Here is a 20,889-nt window from a genome sequence, read left to right as displayed (position 1 = left end):
AGAAATCATATAGCTTTTAGTCCATTTCTTTCTTTAGATTTTAATTCAGTGTAAGCGAAGATTTACAGACTACTTATCTCAGAACTTTCGATTCCCGAGTGAAGTACAAGTACTTTTAAGCAACTTAAATGAGAAAAAGGAAAACTGATTTTGAGAAAATGTAAACAGCTTTGAAACATGGTAACATGTTTTAAAATTCCAATAAGTAGTTTCCGACGTGAACTTGTACGTATTATTATTATTTGAATGACAGGTAAGTACCCGGTTTAAGTTATTTTGTGACATGATTTGCAGTGCTTTTGCAAACTTAAGGGAAGCAGTGAAAAGTATGTTCACTGATTAACGCTTTCAATCAGTGTCTGGTGTTGTCACTTCCGTCAATTATCTGCAATTGAATGCAAAATTGAACTTCTGCGCATAGGTTAGCGCAGATAATATGTAAATTGGGCAATTAACAGCGTGCTGCGCAATTGTCGCATGTCAAAATTTGTGTGTGTAGTGTTGCTAAAAGTTAATGTGGTTTCTCAGAGTGTTCAATATTCATTAGTTGATTCAAAGGCATCATTCATGTTGTTCGTAGAAGTGGCAGTTAATTGGTAGATTTGTAAATTGATAAACTCAAATCATAGGCAAAGGTCTGAATATATTTCAAAGTGTCATATAAAAATTTAGAACAGCTTGTTAAGCAGCGAATCAGTAAACAGATTATCCAACGGCGGCCAAGAGTAATAACTGCACCTGAAGACCGTTTTTTGTCATTGTCGGGTCGAAGTAATCATGAAGCGACTACAAAAGAGCTAATTTTAGACCTTCAGGGTCTACAGGAATCGTTCTACTGCTGCACGAAGGTTTTGCGAGGTTGAATTTTCAATCAAGCTAAGAGGAATGAGACCGTGTACCGTTTATTGACGAATTCAGGTGCAGCTTGAACCGCGATTCTAGAAGTGTTTTAATTTGGAAAGACAATAAACATGCGCTTGTCTTCTCTTGTTCCTGAAGGGTTCCATTTCTATGGAAGCGGTTTCGTGGTTTGGAGTTTAATCGTCAAAAATGGTCACACCGAGCTATATATTTTTGATGTATATAGCTGTAAACGGCCGTACATGTAGAGGAATTCTTGTAACCCCATGTAAAGCTGTTTAGGAGTGCTGTTGGCTCAGAGGTTTTAAAAATGGGAAGATAATGCTATTTCGTATTTAGATGTCAAATACTTGGAATTGCGGGTGTCAGAATACTTGGAAACGGAATATATCGAATGGATTGGCGGCTTCTCATTATTTATGAACCCGAGTGAGAATAAGTGCAATGCATTATGCCGCGGAATTGCAGTGAGCCAAATTCCCGTATCCTGCAGGATCTGAAAACAGCTTCTCATTGACTTGATGAGCAATGTGGTAAATTGTATGAAATCAAAATATAAGGTTTGAATTTCTGGCAGAGGTGATCATACACCGTATTAAAGAAAGATTTAGTGAAAAACAAAGGAGATCATTTTCTCATCATTTTAAAATTTCCATAAATTTGACTTCCAGTTCACGTTAGGTTAGGCTGTCTGAATATGGCAGAGCCTAACAGGAGAGCTATCTGCCTAATAGGAGGGATGCTTTTGTAGAGAATTTTTTGATGGAAAGTGGCTCGATTCACGTTATACATGGAGAAAAGCAACCATGCAGCCAGCCCGTTTGTCTGGGTTCGAAACCAAATCGAGTCGAACTACTATTATTCAGCGGTCTCAACCACTCGGCAACTGATCGGACGACTTTCCATTCAATTTCTATTGGTTAATCTTAATATTTTGAGATTAATTAACTGCAAAAATTATGGCACATTATGCTTCTGAAATAAACTGAACTTTTACTTACTGAAAAATTATCAACTTACTTTGAATAAGTAACAACGAAATTTTATTTTTGTTAATATCCGTTAAATATGATGTTCAATATAAGTATGACATCAGTTTATGCACGTTTGCTTATTCTAGGTCGTGTATTGCATATAGAGCTTTAGGTTGGCAATTTTGTTTATTGCACAGAAATACAGCTGCTTTTTCGATTTTGATTCCTATGTGAAAATAGAACTGAGAGACATTTGTACACTTTTCTCTTCTTTAAAACACATCCATATTTTCCAACGAGAAAAGAATCTTGGCTTCCTATATAGAAATAATGAATTTATGCCAAATAAAGTTACTATGTGCATTTATTTTTACTGAAAAGTACTTACCGACATGTGATGGCACCCCATCATCATCATCATCCGGCTCATAATCCTCTTTGACGGATCTATTTGACGCTCCGTTTTTTGTGTTAGAAAATTCTGCTTTTGCTCTCGACTCTACATCATTTTCTTCATCATCAGAACCGTTCATATTCGCTGTTTCTAATTTATAGAGGAGCTGACGACGCGATATTTTTATGTCTTGGATTCCAGGTGGATAATCGAGATTTCTACAAGAGCCCTCTTTTCCATTTCTATCATCTGCTTTATGATGACTTGCAGATTCTGCATCATATATGTCCTCTGCGGAAAATAGTTAACATGTAGCATTTATAATAATTAATTAAGCATTACTGAGCTTAACTATGCAATGCGAAGAACAAAAGTGAGTGAAAAGATATTGACAACAGATTATAGAGATGAAATCAAATATTTTAAGTAAAATAATATTATGTTCAAGTTTTATAAGACGAAATAAGAAGATATATAGGCAAACATCGAAATAGTGCAAGCTCGGTTTCAATAAAGCACAGTAAGAGAATATCACATTAAAATTGCATTACATGAAATTTTGGTTTGTCAGTGAAAACAAATTATGTTGTAACTATATATTATAAATATTGCTCATCAAGCAGTAAGATTTTTTTCGCCTTCTTATTGTTTAGTAATCAATTGGCTATTAATTTTCTTCAAAACATTTTTGTGAATTCATAACTGTGCTAAATATTTTAAACCTTGTGTTCGATCTCTGTCTGTCGATTTATACATATTATGGCCTTATCAGACCTACAAACGCAGTAAACAATCTAAGATCTTTTCCGAGAAAAGCGTTCCTCCCAGAACTAGTTTGAACGGTAGATTTGTAGCCAAAGCTTTGATTGTAGAAAAAGTTCCGTTCAACGATACGTATCTCATACTAACCCGTAATATTTTACGATGCTGGGAAAAAACTACTCTGGCTAATCTGTTTCGCGTAGGTCAACCAACCAAAGGAAGGTCAAGTATTTGTATAGTATACTTCTTCTTCCCTTTATCCTTCTAGGGGACACGCGTGTTTCTTTGAAGGGTTAATTACTGCGTTTGATGTCACTAGGTCTGATTAGAGTTTTACTGTCTAAGATTTATCATTTCACGATTTTAATTCAAAATTAGACACAGGCAAGTATTTTTTACACTTGAATGCTTAGATGCAGCTGTACAATGATTAAAATTCCTAATCTGAATTTAATATTTCCGAAATATGGAGAACAGATTTGGTATTATTAACTTTTGAAATTTAAAGAAATATCGTAATGTTCTATAAAACGTTCACAATGTTAGTTCATGAAACTGACATTTTTAATGCATCACAAAAATTGAAAAAAATCATCTCTGGAAGTTTCAAATTCAATATTATCCACTAAAAGCTTAGAGATTAGAGTGTGGTTCCTATTTTGTTTAATTTCTATGAACTACTTATAATGAAAAACTTGAAGTATATTATAAGAATAGTTGTCATGTATCAAAGGGTATCAAAGGGAAGCAGAAAAAGCAAATGGGTTTGCAAAATGGCGCCGATCAACTATTGTCGTTGGAAGACTCCTTATACCCTTTTGTTTTCAAAACAAATAAACAAACAAATACAAGCAGTATCATCGAATCCCTATAAAACGAGATATAACTGCATTGATTTTCAATTACAAATCCTGCCTGAGAAAAGCTGGATTCTTAACAAAAGAATAACTTGATTTTCAAAGTTAAGATAATATCCACATTTGATCGATTATTTCCAGAACTGGTGGGAAAATTTTAATGAAATTTGGTATGGATGGAGGCTGATTTAATACAAAAAATAAACCATAAACAGTCCTGGTAACCATAGATAATCGCGTGCAAGGCTTACCGGCGCAAAAATTTTAAAACAGATGTTACAAAATCGGGCATAAGTGGAGGCTAATAGAGAGTATGGTTATATAATGACACAGTCACAAAACTCTCACAAGGAAAATATTTCAAATATTCGGACTTAACTAGGATCACAGCTCATTTGGATAATTAAGTGTCCCCCCCTGTCGACTAAATACATACGTGTTTACTATAATGGAAGTGCCAGAATTTCATTTTTTCGCTTATGGTGACTTTTGTTTGATAAGGCTCATGCAAATAAAAATACAATATTGTTAGAAAATCTACAGGCGCGGTAAGACGGCTTCCCCGCAAAGCAGTTTTAGGGTTACCATAAAATGGCAAAGGGAAGGCAGGGTTGCCACATTTGGCAATAAATCGCCCATTTGGCGACATAATTGGAGATATAACTAAAACTTTGACGGACTTCTTAGGCGAGATGAGGGCTGAGATAAAAGCCGGATATCAAGAGAGGAGAGCTGAAATGAAAGCCGAATATCAAGAGAGGAGAGCTGAAATGAAAGCCGGATATCAAGAGATCAAGGCTGAGTTGAAAGCCGGACTGAAGGAGATGAAAGCTACACTGGAAGAGAGGAACGCCCGACGAGAAGAATTAAATGTCTGCCAAGAAAAGGTGCGAGAGCAACTCCGACAGCTGAAAGAGGAGCTTACAGAAGAAACTAGAGCCATAAAAGACGATGTGGAAATGAGAGAAGTGGCTTCTGAAGAATCAAAGGATGAAGAAATGAAGAAAGTAGCTAATGAACTGTCTGAGGAAGATCAAGAAATAAAAGATGAAACAACTAACGGGATTAAAGATAAAGAACGAAAACATAAAGAAATAAAAGACGAGAAAGTAGATTTTTATTCTCAAGTGCCTGAAGTGGAAGAAAGTGAAAATGCGATTGTTAAGTTCGTCGAAATTGATAGTGAAGTTATGAAGTCGCAGTTCGCGAATACTGAACCATCTGAAAATGCATGTGATGCAGAGATGACAGAAGTTGATGTGCAGCTTCAGCAGTGTGCTCCAGTATTGCGAGAAAATCCACCCACTTTGCAAACTATGTGTGCGTCTCATAGTGCAGGTTTTGCAGACAAGGACTTGATTTTGATTTTAGACCAGGATACTTGCGTTTTTAAAGTATCGGGTTCCGTTCATGACTCTGATGCAGAATTTGGAGCTGGTTCTCAGGAAACGGAGGAAAATATGCATGTACCAGCTGCTGAAAATACCGAGGGGAATTGTATACATGATGCAAATAAACCAGATAATGGTGAGCGAACTGTTTTAAATCTTCCAATGGATGAAAAGTCTGAAAGGACAGAATCTTCAGACTGTAACATGAAAAACAGAAATGTATCTGAGGACTACAGTGGAAAAGTATTTGACCCGGCTATAAATCATGAAAAGACTGAGACTGCAATTCATTCTGAACTTTAATGTACATAATTTAAAATTGTTATGTATCTAATTTGTGTATATAATTTGTATATAGTGTAAATATTTGCTTCTTTAATTACGTTATTTGTTTGTATCGAATTATGCTTCTGACCAAGGGTTGTACTGCCCGGGACGTGCAGTCCTTGGGGGGGGCAGTGTTACGAAATGTATAGGCGCGGTAAGATGGCTTCCCCGCAAAGCAGTTTTAGGGTTGCCATAAAATGGCAAAGCAGGCAGGATTGCCACATTTGGCAAGAAATCGCTCATTTGGCGACAAAATTGGCGATATACCATGGACGGATGGAGAACCTTCTGGAACGAATTCTTACCGGTTTAGTCCAGAATGTTCTCGAACACAAGCCGAAAGCTATATAAGCCCTGCTGGTCCGCAGTCAGTTAGTGTGTCTCAGAGAGTGTGCCTCGTCTAGCGAGCCGTGCGGAGTCGATCGAGTTGACAGCCGGGTAACGAGTGCCGAGTCGGGTAACGAGTGCCGAACGACCAAGCAGAGTCGAGAGCTGTACTCCGGAAAGCAGAGTCGGGTGCTTTGCAGGAAGCTGTCTCCACCGTGATAGCCTGATAACCTGAAGGCTGTGTCGCTGATTATTCCAGCGAGTGTTTATTACGACGACTGTAAAAGTGACTTTGGAGCTGTCCTGACAATACTGGCCAATAAAGTGTGTTTCGATACTTCATCAAGTGTCGTCGTTATTCACTCCAAATCTACAAACCCCGTACGAATGTGAAGGAAGAAAATAACGTAACAACTAGTGTCAGCAGAAAAGAAGAAAAACGTAACAATATGTACTTATTTCCATGGACTATAATTATGGAATTAAAACCAGCAAATTTAACCAATGAAATTACTTTTTACTTGCCTAAATTGCACAAAGCATCTATATTTCAACTAAGATAAAACAATGAGATAAGTATTTTTTTATGTAGATTCAAAAAATAAACACATGAATTTGGTTTTGTTTTTACGATGATAAATTTGAAGATTTGAGGGCTGTCTACATGTCGTTAAATAAATTTAGTAGCTTAAAATATATACTACACTCTGTTATCTTTTTCACATTATTTAAAAAGCGAAAAAATTAATATGCACTTTAAAGGTTAATTTTATTTTGTTTAAGGAAAAAGGTATTCTGATAGTTAAAGATGCAGAAATAGAGAGCTCAATATATCTGAAATATCCACATTTAGTTACTGACTTTTGCATATGCTTACATGACAAAACATTAATCTCACACTTGGCAATGTATTTAGTCTGCTAACTTATATGGCACATAACGAAAATTTCAGATTCTTAAGTAAAATGTTTTATGAAAGTCGACTAAGTCATGAATGTTTGGAATTCATTAATGAATCAATAATGGTTTAACTATTCAACGTTTCCCCTTAAAAATACTCTAAATGTGACGGAAACAAGGGAAAAATGCACTAATAAGAAGTTACCTGATTGTAACGAAATCTCGTATGTGAATACATTTTGATCCAACACCGAAATGATTAAATTTTGATGGCCAATAAAGGGATAGCGTGAGCTACAGAACTTCGAAACTGAACATTCAGAAGTTGTATAAGAGGGCAGAAATTCTAACACTAGGACATAACTTTCAATCGAATTTGGGTCCTTCTACGCACTTCAATTGTACCGGTGCATCGCAAACGGGTTCACGCACTGTATCATCAATTGAAGGAGGTTATGTAATCGGCAAGATGAGTGGTCAGACAGAAGGATCGCTTGACACTTGGGGGATGTGTGTTGGCAGGAATAATGGGAAGGAATGGATGAAGGTGTTGGCAGGAATGGATGAAGCATGGCAGAGAACACCGACAAGAAGACTGCAGTCAATGAATTCACTATAATTTTCACAAGTACTTGAGAACAGCGCGATTATCAGAGTGGCTCTCACAGCAACTGATTTGTCGTTATCATCGATCTGACGAGCAACCGGGACAATACTGGCCTCATGGACCATTGATAAACAACTCAAAGAACTGTGTTTGCTTTGAAGACGCACATTGCTCTGACTACGCCTCACCTGCGCCCACCTATATATATGTTTGGTGTGGTACTGGGCTTATCTGATCTGGAATCCCACGGACTGGAGTAGAATTACTTTTAGTGATGATTCCCGCTTGCATATCTCACAAGTGCACATTTGTGTAGCCACCGAGGGTGTGCCTTCTAGGATGGACCAATGGGCATCCAGTAATATTTCTGACATGTCACATGACCTTTCGCGTGCTTTAAAATTTAAGTAAAATGGTTTAAAATATTTTGCCACGCAATTTTCTGTATAAAATAATTAAAGTACCGTCGAGTTCTGAAAATTTTCATTGCGAAGTTAGATCAAATATAAGCAAATGTGAAGATTTCACTACCTGGTTGAAAGAATTTAAAATAAATAAAAACACATTTTGGATACTCCGCAAAAATATCCATGTGAAATATTACTTAATGGTAAATAAGATGAAGAAAGAAGTATGTCATAAACATCTGAGCCCAAATGCTATCTTTATATAAAACTATGCATATGAGAAAAATATTTACACCAATTATATATGTAAATAGAAGTCAGCACATTTTATTGCAGTCTATATGAAAAATTATTTAAAAAAACTATACACTCGAATTTTCTTAATTCACAGGTGTTAAGTAAATGCATAATATTCGAAGCTAATTATAGCTTGAGTCATTTTCTCGATGTAAAGAGCGATAATATGCCGTGAACATCAATCCAAATATTGTGATAAAAATCGCGAAAGTAAAATGTCAGCGATTAATTAAACTCATGAAACGAATGCACTACGAGATTTTCTTCTACTACGCCATATATTTTTTACCGCGAAACAAATGCAAATTAAAACGTAAACGACATACGCTCACAAGCATGAAGATTTAGCGTCACAAGAGCAATAGACGCTCATTGGTCTATTTTCGAAACCCCTCCCTCAGTGGCTACGCTGATGTGCACTTGTGAAATGTGCGTCCCGCTTCGAAATGCGCCACGATGACCAGTGAAGACGTGTCTGGAGACATTAAAGAGAAAGTTGGATATTAATCTGAGAGTCATCCGTCACACAGCGCGACAACAGGAAGTTATTGTCTAAGGTGCCCTTTCATTAGATATTCAGGTCCCTTTGGTTGTCACCTCTGATAGTCTTACAGAACTACTATACGTTGATGATATTCTCTATGCCCCATTCTGTTTCTCTTTTAATCCCTGACCACATTAGGCAGTCATTTCTGCCGACTGTCTCCGTGCATACCAAACATTTCCTGGCCGCCAAACCTTCAAATCTCTCCCCAGTGGAACACGTTTGGGGCTTTATGAGAAGGCACCTCCAATTGTCCCAGACTGTCCCCCAATCTCGAAAATTCCAGAACGTTTGACAAGAAATCCCACAGGAAGTTATCTGAAAAATCTATGAACCAGTGTCAAACCAGATAATAACTTGCATAACGGGTTGGCCAACGCCTTTTTAATTTATTTGCTACGTGTACCTGTATCTTCCGAATAAAACATTGAATTCCTCCAAAATTGTGATCTTTCTTGTTCGTATACATCACATCTACAAAACAGCGTCTCGTTCAGATAAATCCATGGTGAGTCTTTATTTTCTTAGTATTTAATAACAATTTATTAACATTTATTTATATAACAAATTAAAAAATATCTAAAAATTAATAAATGATAGTAATATATTGTATAGAATTAAATATTAAGCTGCTCCTTTCATATAAAAATTTATTTTAAACATATTTTTAATATTAAATAAGTTGTGCACTGAATTAGTACAACTTTTCTCATCGGAATTCTATAATGAATCAAAACATGAATTCAAAAATATCATTATGATCTTTTTCATTTGAATGAAGACCCACCAGTGGCCGAGCGGTAAAGTCGCTGAACACTGGTAGTTCGGTACGATGTTCGAACCCCGCGAACGGGCTGGCTGCATGGGCGTTTTCGTGGTTTTCCCCATGTGTAACGTGTATACGAGCCAATTACCCTTAGAAAGTCCTCCACGAAGGCATCCCTCCCCTTAGGCAGATAGCCCTCGAGGCTTTACCATAATCACACACACACGCACATTTGAATGAAGATTGTTTGATTATACATTTGCAGTAACATAAAAATCTTTAAAAGCTGTATAAGGATCTTAAGTTTTACTGACGTTTATTTATTTTAAAACTTTACTGTCCTCTCTTATTTTCCACTTACGGCCAGAATAAACGCGTTAGTTTGGTTATGCAAATTGTGCTTGCAAAATCTTAAGTATTTAAGTTGTAGCTTTTCGCCAAGTGAAAAGAGAGAGTGAGCCTTCTCGCCATTTTATTTCACGCATGCTTTCAATCAGTTGCTGTCCGCCTTTAAGGCCAGAGGTTTAGTCCTTACGCTATTGAAGACGTATTGTACTCGTAGTTTTCCTGCAGTTTGCGTACTACATACGTAGAAATCTAAAAGGCCAATCTTAGTGATATTAGTCTGTGTAAAGTACTCAAGTTTAGGTCTTATTTAAATTTAGTTGGATTGTAGTTCCTATTTTCTCACGTTCGGACCACAAGTGTTTGGCCTCTGTATCCCGAAGTGCGGGAGCACCTGTAAATTGTGGAAAATAAAGGGTAATTAAACCCTTCCAGTAAACTCACTGTTCTACTCAGGACAGTTACTTGCTCGCAAAGCAGATAAGGAGAAATAGTAGTCCTGATAACTGTAAGGGTCCTAATAAATCCCACAGGCGTTTAATGTTCTCATTCATGTTTATTCTCCTCTACGTTACCTTATATAACAAATTTAAAAGCCGCGAGTATTATTCCTGCCCTAAATATCCACAGTTTCGATTTAGTAAGTTTACCAAATTTCGCCCTCTCCCTTCATTAACAGAAATTTTAAATAAATGCTTATGCAGTGTTAAAATATTAACAGAAATTATAAGTTTTACCACTGTTTGTGTTAGATGTTAGAAAGATCTTACTTTTGTTCATAACATTTCCAGATGAAAGGTGAAAATGATTAGATAATTATTTTGAGCTGGTTAGTTAGTTAATAATAGCAAAGAACGCATAATGCATCAATAAGAAGGCAAAAAATGCCTTCTTATTGATCTTTCTAAAGAACTTTGGACCCATTGCATACCGTCACCTCTGGAACATTAAGACCTCCCTTCTGGTGTAATTGTCAGGAGAGGCTATCCAGGAGAATCCAGAGAAAGTCCAGGAGAAGTCGTTTGCCCGATTCGTTGAGGTGGCGTACGATCGGATGGATGGAAATTGGTCGTCACAAGCTGATGCTGCTAGATGTCTCAATGTCTCTCGTAGTGTAGTCCATCCACTAAGGAATCAGTTTGAATCCGAGGATTCTGTACCTAGGAGACATCCTCCAGGCAGACCTAGAGTTACAACACCTGCGGGAGACTATTATTTTGCTCTTTCGGCCCGAAGGAGGAGTAACATTACTGGGTCTCAGCCCATGGCACATCATTTAGTGGCAACAGGAACAAGAATGTCAGCTAGTACAGTACGCAGACGCCTGCACAATACAGGTTTGTATGCAAGACGACCAGTTGTTTGTATCGTCTTGACCCGAGGACACAGAGGTGCCCATTTATCTTGGGCATCTCCTGGGCCAATCAACAATGGGGGTCTGATCTCTTCACAGACGAGTCCAAGTTCACATTGGAAAGTGATTCCAGGTCGTCAGCTGATATGGATGGAACAACGCGTCAGATACAAACAATCCCACATTGTGGAAAGACACAGTTACCGAAGTGGTGGAATAATTAATGGTTTGGGCTGGGATCTCTCTCGGTGGTTACACTGACCTGCATGTGTCCCATGGAAAAACGTTGACCGGTGTGAGATATCGAGACGAGATCCTTGATCAATATGTCTGTCCATATGCCGCTGCTATTGGTCCTGGATTTCTTCTGATGGACGACAATGCGCGCCCTCACCGAGTTGGGGTTACTGAAGAATATCTTGAGGGTCACAGTATGGAGCGAATGGAATGGCCAGCTCAATCACCAGACCTGAATCCGATAGGGCATTTTTGGGACTACCTTGAGAGACAGGTTGCTGCTTTAAGTCCTCCTCTTAGATGAGCTTGAACAAGGATTACTCCGTGTCTGGTCGTTGCTTCACACTTAACTGACCGACAACGTAATTGACAGCTTGGAAACTTGCTGCCGCCAATGTATTGCAGCTAGGGGCGGACACATTCCTTATTATAACTAATTTTTGTAATTCTACAACCCCATTTTTTTTTTCAAAAAACTGTCATATACTGTTTTTCTACGACTGGATGTGAGGAAGAGTGCAATTTTTTGTTGTAATTCACGTTTGTGTCGAACTTATAAGGTATTTCTCCCGACTTTTTAGCATGCCTTCGTGGTGTAGTGGTTAGCATGCTCGGCGCGTATTCGAGAGGTCCAAGGTTTGAGTCCCTGCGAGGGCACTGCTCATTTTTTACATCTCCTGCTTAAAATAACCTAATGTTTTCGCAGTGGTGCTCGTACTAAAAGAGGTGGTGGATATGATTCTCCAGAACCAGTATTTGGGGATTGGGTTCTGTCATATATTACTTCTGCGTCGGTTTTGGATATATATATATTTCCTACTTAACGGGAACGTGAACGTACTGTGGGCACTGCATATAACCGACATTTAGCAGCACGAACGCTGTATTGACACACGAACAAAACACATAGTTAACACAAAAATAGAACCATATGTATCATTTGTACGCTGGCATACATGCGACATGCGACGGGGTATGTAGGCACCACCCCTTTACCGTCGGTTAATTGGTGTAGCGCCACGTCCACCAATATCTAGAGTTGAACCTTGAGTCTTTCAAAAGAGCAACTACATGGCCATACAAGGATTGTTAATATTTAGTATTACATTCTTGTTTGCTGGTTAACATATTCTATGGATAACGTGATTTACAGAGTTACATACTGACTTTGTCTCTCGCTTTCATTACTTCCTTATTATCAATCTCTTCTCTTCTAATGTAAGTCACGTGAGAGAAAGGCATTGCACGCCGTTCGGCTAAACTGCGCATGCGTGGTCATCACGTCATCACAGCTTCCCTAATTCCCAATCGCCTTTAAAAAAGGGGGGAGTATATAAGTTATTTCTCCTCGCGTTCTTAGCACGCCTTCGTGGTGTAATGGCGAGCACACTCTGCACGTATTCGAGAGATGTCAGGTTCGAGTCCTGGCGAGGGCATTGCACATGTTTCTCTTCTTCTCCTGTGAAATAATCTAATGCCTTTACATACTTTAGAAACATTCTATGTCGCATTCATTAGAACTGTTTAGTAAACATGTCCTGTAAATTTCTTGTTTCTATTTTGCTTCATTCTCAAATTAGATACAAAAAAACATGTTGTTCCTTAACTTTTGGAGGGCAGTGTATTTCTAAGCAGCAACACGAAGATTTGTTTTTCAGTGTTATAAAAAGAGCTATTTCTGTATTCAAAATTGTTAATAATAATGACAGTGATAAGCAGAAAACTGTGGCATTCATTGTAGAACAACTTTCACATGTTATTTTTTAAAAAGGAAGGTATTCGTTATTCATATATTTTATATAATGAATAATATATATATTCAAGACGCCTTCTTTCAACTCTTTACACAATAAGAAACGACTCTATGATCTAATCAAAAAACAAGAAGATAATTTTATCATTACAAAAATTGACAAAGCTAGCAACAATTTTAGTGTCATTTGAAAAAAGTTTTGCTTCGACCTTCTGCACAAAGAACTAAATAGTAATGGCACTTACCAAAAAATTACTACCAACACCAAAATTCTTATCAATAAATTTAACGCACTACATAAAAGACTTAAGATACATCTCCGGAACTAAATAACAGATTTGCTAATCTCTATGCGCTTCCAAAATTTCATAAGTCTCCTATTAAATTCAGGTTTATAGCCAATAGTACCAAAAGTTATCTTAAAGAAATAGATTACCTTTTTGCAAAAAAACTTCGTTTAATACGTGACTTGATTAATAACTATGATTTTCAGGATCTGCATTGCAACTGGATGATTTTAAGTAACGAACTCATGATTAAGACAATTAATTCACTTCAAATAGACCATGTACAATGCTACGATTTCGAGAACCTTTATACTATCTTACCACTTGAAGAAATCTATACCAGCTTACTTGCTCTACCAGATATAATTCCACAGATTTCGACAATAATTGATAACGAAAAATGGCAACTTTATCTTTCGAGCGTGCTTTTCAATAATTTTATTCTCTTTAACAATAGCATCTTCAAACAAATTCAAGGAATCCCAATGGGGGGGGGGAATTTTTCGAGCGCTGTGTGTGAATTATTCCTTTTCACAAAAGAATTGACCTTTGTCCGTTCACTAAACAAAGAAGAACATAAATTTTACCAACACATATATCGTTACATTGATGATATTATAGCCTTTAACAACCATAACAAAATAGAAGCTGCTAATATCTACCCAACTTGCTTAAAACTAAATAATACAAATACGGCGCAAAATAATGTAGTATACCTTGGCCTAAATATTATTGATTACAATTTTATTAAAGTCTACGACAAGAGGAGAGAATTCACTTTTTCTACACTAAAGTTAACCGACTGGAATTCTAATATTTCCAAAAGAATCATCAACACAATTTTTTCACAGCTACTTAGAATAAAAAGAATATGTAATACTACAGAACACTTACAAGAAGAAATACTTTACTTCGTCACAATTTTGAAAAATAACCAAATTCCTCTTAAAATAATTAAAAATACCTTAAAAAAAGCTGGCATTAGCCTTACCAATTTTTAGATAATTTGTTTTGGATAATGAAATTTTATGCTTAAAGCCCAATGGGACGGTATAAAGTGGATGGCTGATTCAGATAATCTAATGTAAAAATTATATAAATGTACAGATTATTCTCCTAAATACATTTTCTTTCCTCCAAAGATTTTGGCACTATACTTTAATAGTATTATTTAATAGTTTTAAATTACTTAGAAGGCCAAACTCTACTATTATTAACAAATCGGGCCTTTTCATTTTTCATAGTAGCTTGACCGCCCTCTAGCTTGAAGAATGACGACTTTTATTAACAAATGACTTTTTTCCAATTTACTCTTTCTTTTGTGGCCAAAAATAAGTAATTTTAGCTGAATTAGCCATTTTCACTTATTTTTAGCAGTTTTGTTCTTCTACCAACTTGACTGACGCCATTTTGAGTTCTTTCCGTGTCTTTTCTCGTTTGTCACACCCTCTATAAAAGAAGGGGGGGAGACAGGAATTCCCGCCAAACTACAATCTCAGCCCGTTGGCCTATGCAGATTTTATAGTTTCGCCCACCTACGTCACACGACGAGAAGGAAGGTTGGTTGGACACGGAGGGGTTTTGCACCTTTTTCTAAAAATTTTTCGGATGCAAAGGACGGCACCTCTCAGGTCAGTTTTTTCGTTTCTATTGTCTGTGTTTTTTGGTCCTAATAAGACCCTACGACATTTGTTTTCTTGCAAATTTAATTGCATTTTTATTTGATTAGAGCACCATTCTCTTTATAAAAGTTCTATCTTCTTTAAGCTATACAGGACCAGCCCGTACGTTGTTGTAATTTTTTGACTAATAGCAGACCGCTATTTATTTTATTTTAATTTTAATTTTACATTGCTCGGAGTTGCAATTACTTTTAATACCCTAATGTGTTTTTCAGCGGACGCGTCGGGAAAAAGGAACAGAGCAGTGAAGCTCCAAAAAAGATTTATTCGGGAATATTCATGTTTTTTATAAAAATTTTTTCGCATTAAACAAGAGCTTCAATGGTCTGTTTCGGCGAAACGCGTAATGGTATTTAACCTAGTTCGACACTCAGTTTTTTCCCCTTGAAAAGCCAATTGAGGGTACGAGTGGGTTAATTTACCATTTTCCGCTATGTAATTATTGTATTTTTCTATTGTTGCAATTTATGTTTTCATTTTAATTTTTGCATTTTATGTATTGGCATTTTTTTCAGCCTATATATTTTATTATATGTATTAACTTTTCTTATATATATATATTTTTTCAGCCATCTATTTTTATGTGTGTTAACTTTTCACATATCACAACGGTCAGATTAATTTTTTCGTGCATTAGCATGTCTTCCAACATTTATTTTGGCAGTTTTTTTCACGTGTTTTCAGTTTTTTTCCAGTTTTTCCAGACAAAAATTTCTTCTTAGTTTATATTTTAGTAATACAGCGTTGAAATATTTCGTGGAGCTACAGCTCCTGGTAACTTTTTAGCAAGATCGCTGCAATGTTTCTACCTACTACTATTATTTCATATCTTTTTGAAGCATTATGCGCAAAAATTTTTAAGACCAAATAGGTCTTACGTCTAATTACTTGTTAGCTTTACAATTTCTTTTTCAATTATATATATATTATTATAAATATATTTCTTTGCTATTTTGTATTCTATTTCCCTATGCATATAAATTTTTAGACGCGTAAGCAATACAGATTGTGGATAATTCTGAAACACCAAAAAATTTTGAAAATAATTTTTCAGTACTTAATTTAGCATATGACTAGGTATTGTTCTTGATACTTTTTTAGTGTATGACTAGGTATTAGTCTTGATTGACTTCATTGTGTTACGATCTGGAGTTAGTACTCAAAGTTCAAAATTGCTTAAAATGTATTACATTTAATAAGTCTAGTTACTCTTTATTGTGCAGAAACACTGCAATGTTTCAAGTACACCCATGTCCATAAATTAAGGATAATTCGGAATCACGCGGAAATCGAACTCTAAAATAAATATATCACCTGTAAAATCACTACAAACATCTTCAAGAATCATATGCAAATTTCAGGAAGTAACCAGATGACACCGATGGTACGTCACAATGACGAGAGTGTAAGAGAGTGATATATAAGGAATACAGACAAAGAAGTATAATTGTTGGCAGGCGCTTTATAAGCATTTCAGTGCAATAACCGAATAGTTATGACACAAAGGACGCATTTGGATGATTTTTTACGTGGTAGAATTATCGGCCGTCTGGAATGTGGGCGTACCCAACTGGAAGTATCAGACGAACTTGGAATTGCCCAGAGTGTCATCTCCAGGCTTTGGCAACGATTCCAAGATGATGGTAATGTGAGTAGAAGTTACAGCACAGGTTGCCCCAAAGTTACAATGCCGAATGGGGACCGATATTTGGCAGTTACTGCCAAAAGAAACAGGCGGAGTACAGCCTCAGACCTGTCTCGTCAGCTCTCTTCAGCCACTGGTACGACAATTTCAAGGCAGACCGTGTACAGACGCATAGGGCAGATTGGTCTATATGTTCGTAGACATGTCAGATGCGTTCCACTTACTGCAACTCACTGTCGCCTGCGGTTAGCCTGGATTAGAGAGCATGCATTGTGGACACCGAAACAGTGGGCTTGTGTGATGTTTTCCGACGAGTCCAGATTTAGCTTGCAGTCTGATTCTCGCCGGAATTTCATATGGAGAGCTCCAGGTACCCTTTACCACCAAGAAAACCTCATTGAACGACGCCGTTACGGTGGAGCAGGAGTGCTCGTTTGGGGTGGAATTATTCTGGGTTCCAGAACTGACCTGCATATTCAAATTGGAACCATGACAAGCCAAATCTATCGGGACGTGATTCTGGAACAACATGTACGTTTGTTTTGGGGCGCCGTGGGCGCGCAATTTGTGTTTATGGATGACAACGCCCGTCCTCACCGTGCAAACAACGTAAGCGAATGCCTTCAATCGGAGGATATCACCCGTATGGACTGGCCAGAATTCTCACCGGACTTGAATCCAGTACAGTACGTGTGGGACATGCTGGGCCGACGAGTTGCAGCCCGTCAACCTCCTCTTACATATCTACCGGAACTTCGGAGAGCATTGCTTTTTGAGTGGTGTAATATCCCCCAAGATCAGATCGATAATTTGATACTCAGCATGCTTGGGCGTTGTACGGACTGTATTGCATGTCTGGGGGACATACAATGTATTAACAATCATACCAACCATGTAATATTGGTTTTTTGTAAATAGGTTTTTTTTGTAATTTGCTCCAGGGAGAAAAAATCGCTAATTTTCTTAATAATATCAAACTTATAGGATCTTTTTTTGCTCTTTACCTTTTGTTTAATAAAAACAAATAAGTCAAATTTGTTTTGCTTCTAACTCTTCCATTGCCTGATTTTGCATTATCCTTAATTTATGGACATGAGTGTAAATAATATTCGACTGGAAACAAATAGTTAAGTATCAAGCTGTTTAAATAAACTTTTTTTATGAATCGTGTAATAGTTGCTATGCTATAGATTTGTTTATCAAGTTTATGTATTGCAACAAAATTTGAATTATTTAAAAGGAACCTAAAATTTAAAAACGTATTTGTCACTACAGAAAACTTCAGTAAATACCTTAAATTTGATAACGTAAAAGGAATTATGCTCAATTAATAGACTATAATGTTGATATTAAGGGGAGGGGAATTTTCACGGAGCGAAACAAGTCTCATTTGTAACTTATACAGCATTAACTAGGTGCGAGTACGTTCTTTGCTTTACCCAGTACTAGAGATGTCACGATTCTAGTGACAAGGCCTTGTTCTTTCGGTGGTGACATTCATACACGGAGAAAACAGCGAAATCCTCATGCAGCCAGCTCATCCAGTCGCGATAGATGATAACTACTAGCTTTCATTGCGCTTTTTCACTCAGCCTCTGGTGGATCTTTATATAGTACTAATTTGGAACAAAAGATTTTGTGCACATAACGCAGTAGATTGATACTCCCCCCTTTGTTTAAGTCGTCTGTTGTAATATGGTCGGATTTTCGCGCTGAATCAAAGTAAATCTAAATATCTCTTTTTGATTTCCAGAAAGTACTGGAAAATTCTAGCGCGTGATTTTAAAATCTTATAAAAGGAGGAAAACCTTCTCAGTTTGTAGGAGTTGCTTAGTTTGTTGTTGTTTAGAAAACTGCTCTTGTTGACTGTAGCGAAGTCGCGGATTAGCGTTCTTTAGCTGTTTTGAATTACGTTCTATTGGACATTTGAGTAGTTAAAAGATAACTACTGTGAGATATTGTAATACTGCATGATAATTTGAGAAAATTTAAGCATTTTTGTTGTGATAATAATAAATTTTTGTTCATTTTTCATCGGACTTGTGCATTCATTTCATAACGAACCCGTACGCACGCAACAATATGTAGCATATTTATAGTTAACATAACCAAGTCTAAAAAAATTCCAATACTAATACTGGAGCTTCAACATGGGTACGTGATCCTTCATGCCTAGTGATGTTTAATCCTTTTTATTAAAAAAATATAAATTAAATTTAAGAAATATAGAATTGCTTATTTAAATCTTATAGATGTTAAAATTCAGAATTATTTATGCATTATTTCAAATTTAGAATAATTTATTTGAATTTGAAATCTAATGAACTTCATGTGATGAAACTAGTGGCTTGAAAAGAATTTGGTATATAAATCAAATATTGAAAATTTACCTTTCATTCGATTAAGTTCACAATTCATTTCCAAAACAGCAATTTCGTTTTCTGTGCTACCACCTTCTCTCATCCTGTTGATTTTTTCATACAGATCAAGTCGGAATAGATCAAATTTTGAATAATTTTCGGAGTTCACTGTTGTTATCCTTCCGTTCTTTCTCTCCATGCTATTCGAGAAGTCTTTCAAACTGACAGGTGATGGCGTTTCCCGAGAATAATCTGGCGTAGAAATCCTCTCCCCTGGTGGAGAAGGAGCTCGTTTTTTGCTCTTTGGCTTCGAATTTCGTGGAGGTGGCAATGGAGGAGCTAATTTAGCTTCCAGCATGGCTGCTCCAAGGTTGGATCCATGAATTGACTCCATTTTACTTGTGATAGGAGAGCTGGTTGTCTTGCCGTTGAATTTCTTGAAAGTCGTTTTTCTGTTTCCAGATGCTTCATCTCTTTCTTTAAAATCCTGATAAAAATAATCATCTTCTGGAATGACAAGGAGAGTTGGTCTGTACCTGAAGCTGTTGAGACGGTTTTTAGCTGCAGATATCATTCCACGAATTCGGACAAAAAATTCCTGTGTTGGAGGTTGTGTGGAGGTAATAATGAGGTCATCAGGAATATCGGCAGAAGTCCTTGAGTAATTTTCATAGTGAGAACATTTTTTGCCATTAGTTTTGTTATGGGTGGTGTCCTGGGTTATCGATGTTTCTGACTGATGGTTTCCCTCTGATGAACCATTATCATGGTCGGATGCTGGCCTATGGGTGGATGAACCCTAAATGAAAATGATAAACAACGTTTATTAAATTTCATTGTAAGGTCTAGTTTCTTGGCTAACATAAACTGCTACTAGACCTATTTGCAAGTCTGTTAGCGACTTATCGCTAGACTAGAAGATGCATACAACAGGGAAAGCATGTAAAATACCATTTTATTGAACTCAATTATTTACAGACGGCGCAGGCTTTGTGCTTACAAAGCTACCACCCACTTGTGGTGATAAAACTAAAGATAATGGTTAAACTAAACTGAATTTAAAGATAACCTACTCATGACTCATGACTGCACAAATTAATTTAACCTAGCAGGTGGACTCAGAAACCTACACCGGCATGATAATGAACTTCGGCGGCAAGAATGCGAAGCCAAGATTCAGGGTTCAAACAGCTAGTTGAAATAACAACGTGCGCCCTCTAATCTTTTCGCTACTTCAGTTTAAAAGCACTCTAGTTCACAAAAACTCATTTACATCCTGGCGAGGAAAACAAGACAGAAAAAGGAAATAATAGGAAAGACTAACAAATTAACATAACAATTAGTAAGAGTATATATGAAGTACACCTCACATTCATATATAATTTATGCATCTGTAATTTAAAACAAATTTATAATTTATCTCAAATTTAGTAAGAAGTTATTATATTTTAAAAAAAAGTTCTCGTGATCTTTGAAAGATTAAGACTGTAACTGCTCATTATCAGATAAAATGTTAAATAAACAGCTTGCCTATCGTATTTGTCAACTTCATCGGCAAAAGTAAATATAAGCATGGTAAATTTGTTGATAAAAGTATACCTTTGAAGGCTTTAAAATGTATCCTTTTATTGGTTAAGTAACAAACTTACAAGTAACCAGTGAAAATAAATATAACATTTAAAATACGCTAAACCGACGCTATATGTACTTTGAGACTTTACTACAAAATGTTGATATATTTTAGTAGTCAAGTTACATATTATAAATTATTTTTCTTAGGAACGAAAACAGAATTAATAAATAAAAGAAAGA

The 20,889-nt window shown here is 36.5% G+C and overlaps 1 protein-coding gene across 1 annotated transcript in view; it reads right to left on the bottom strand.

Annotated features, from left to right (window-relative positions):
* The window catches only part of LOC118181445 (uncharacterized), a 102,563-nt gene that overhangs the window by 41,953 nt on the left and 39,721 nt on the right, over positions 1 to 20,889 (bottom strand). The window contains exons 7-8 of the mRNA XM_085809251.1: positions 19,108 to 19,876; positions 2,224 to 2,520 (exon numbers count right to left, since the gene is read on the bottom strand). Coding sequence (XP_085665377.1) covers positions 2,224 to 2,520; positions 19,108 to 19,876 — 1,066 coding nt within the window. The remainder of the gene's footprint in view (positions 1 to 2,223; positions 2,521 to 19,107; positions 19,877 to 20,889) is intronic.

This window comes from Stegodyphus dumicola, chromosome X2 (genome assembly GCF_044657685.1).
Source record: "Stegodyphus dumicola isolate Sdum_Otavi_A_Nest chromosome X2, ASM4465768v1".
In the NCBI taxonomy this organism is placed as follows: domain Eukaryota; kingdom Metazoa; phylum Arthropoda; class Arachnida; order Araneae; family Eresidae; genus Stegodyphus; species Stegodyphus dumicola.
The sequence above is the reverse complement of the archived record's forward strand: the minus strand, read 5'-3'. Positions and strand labels throughout refer to the sequence as shown.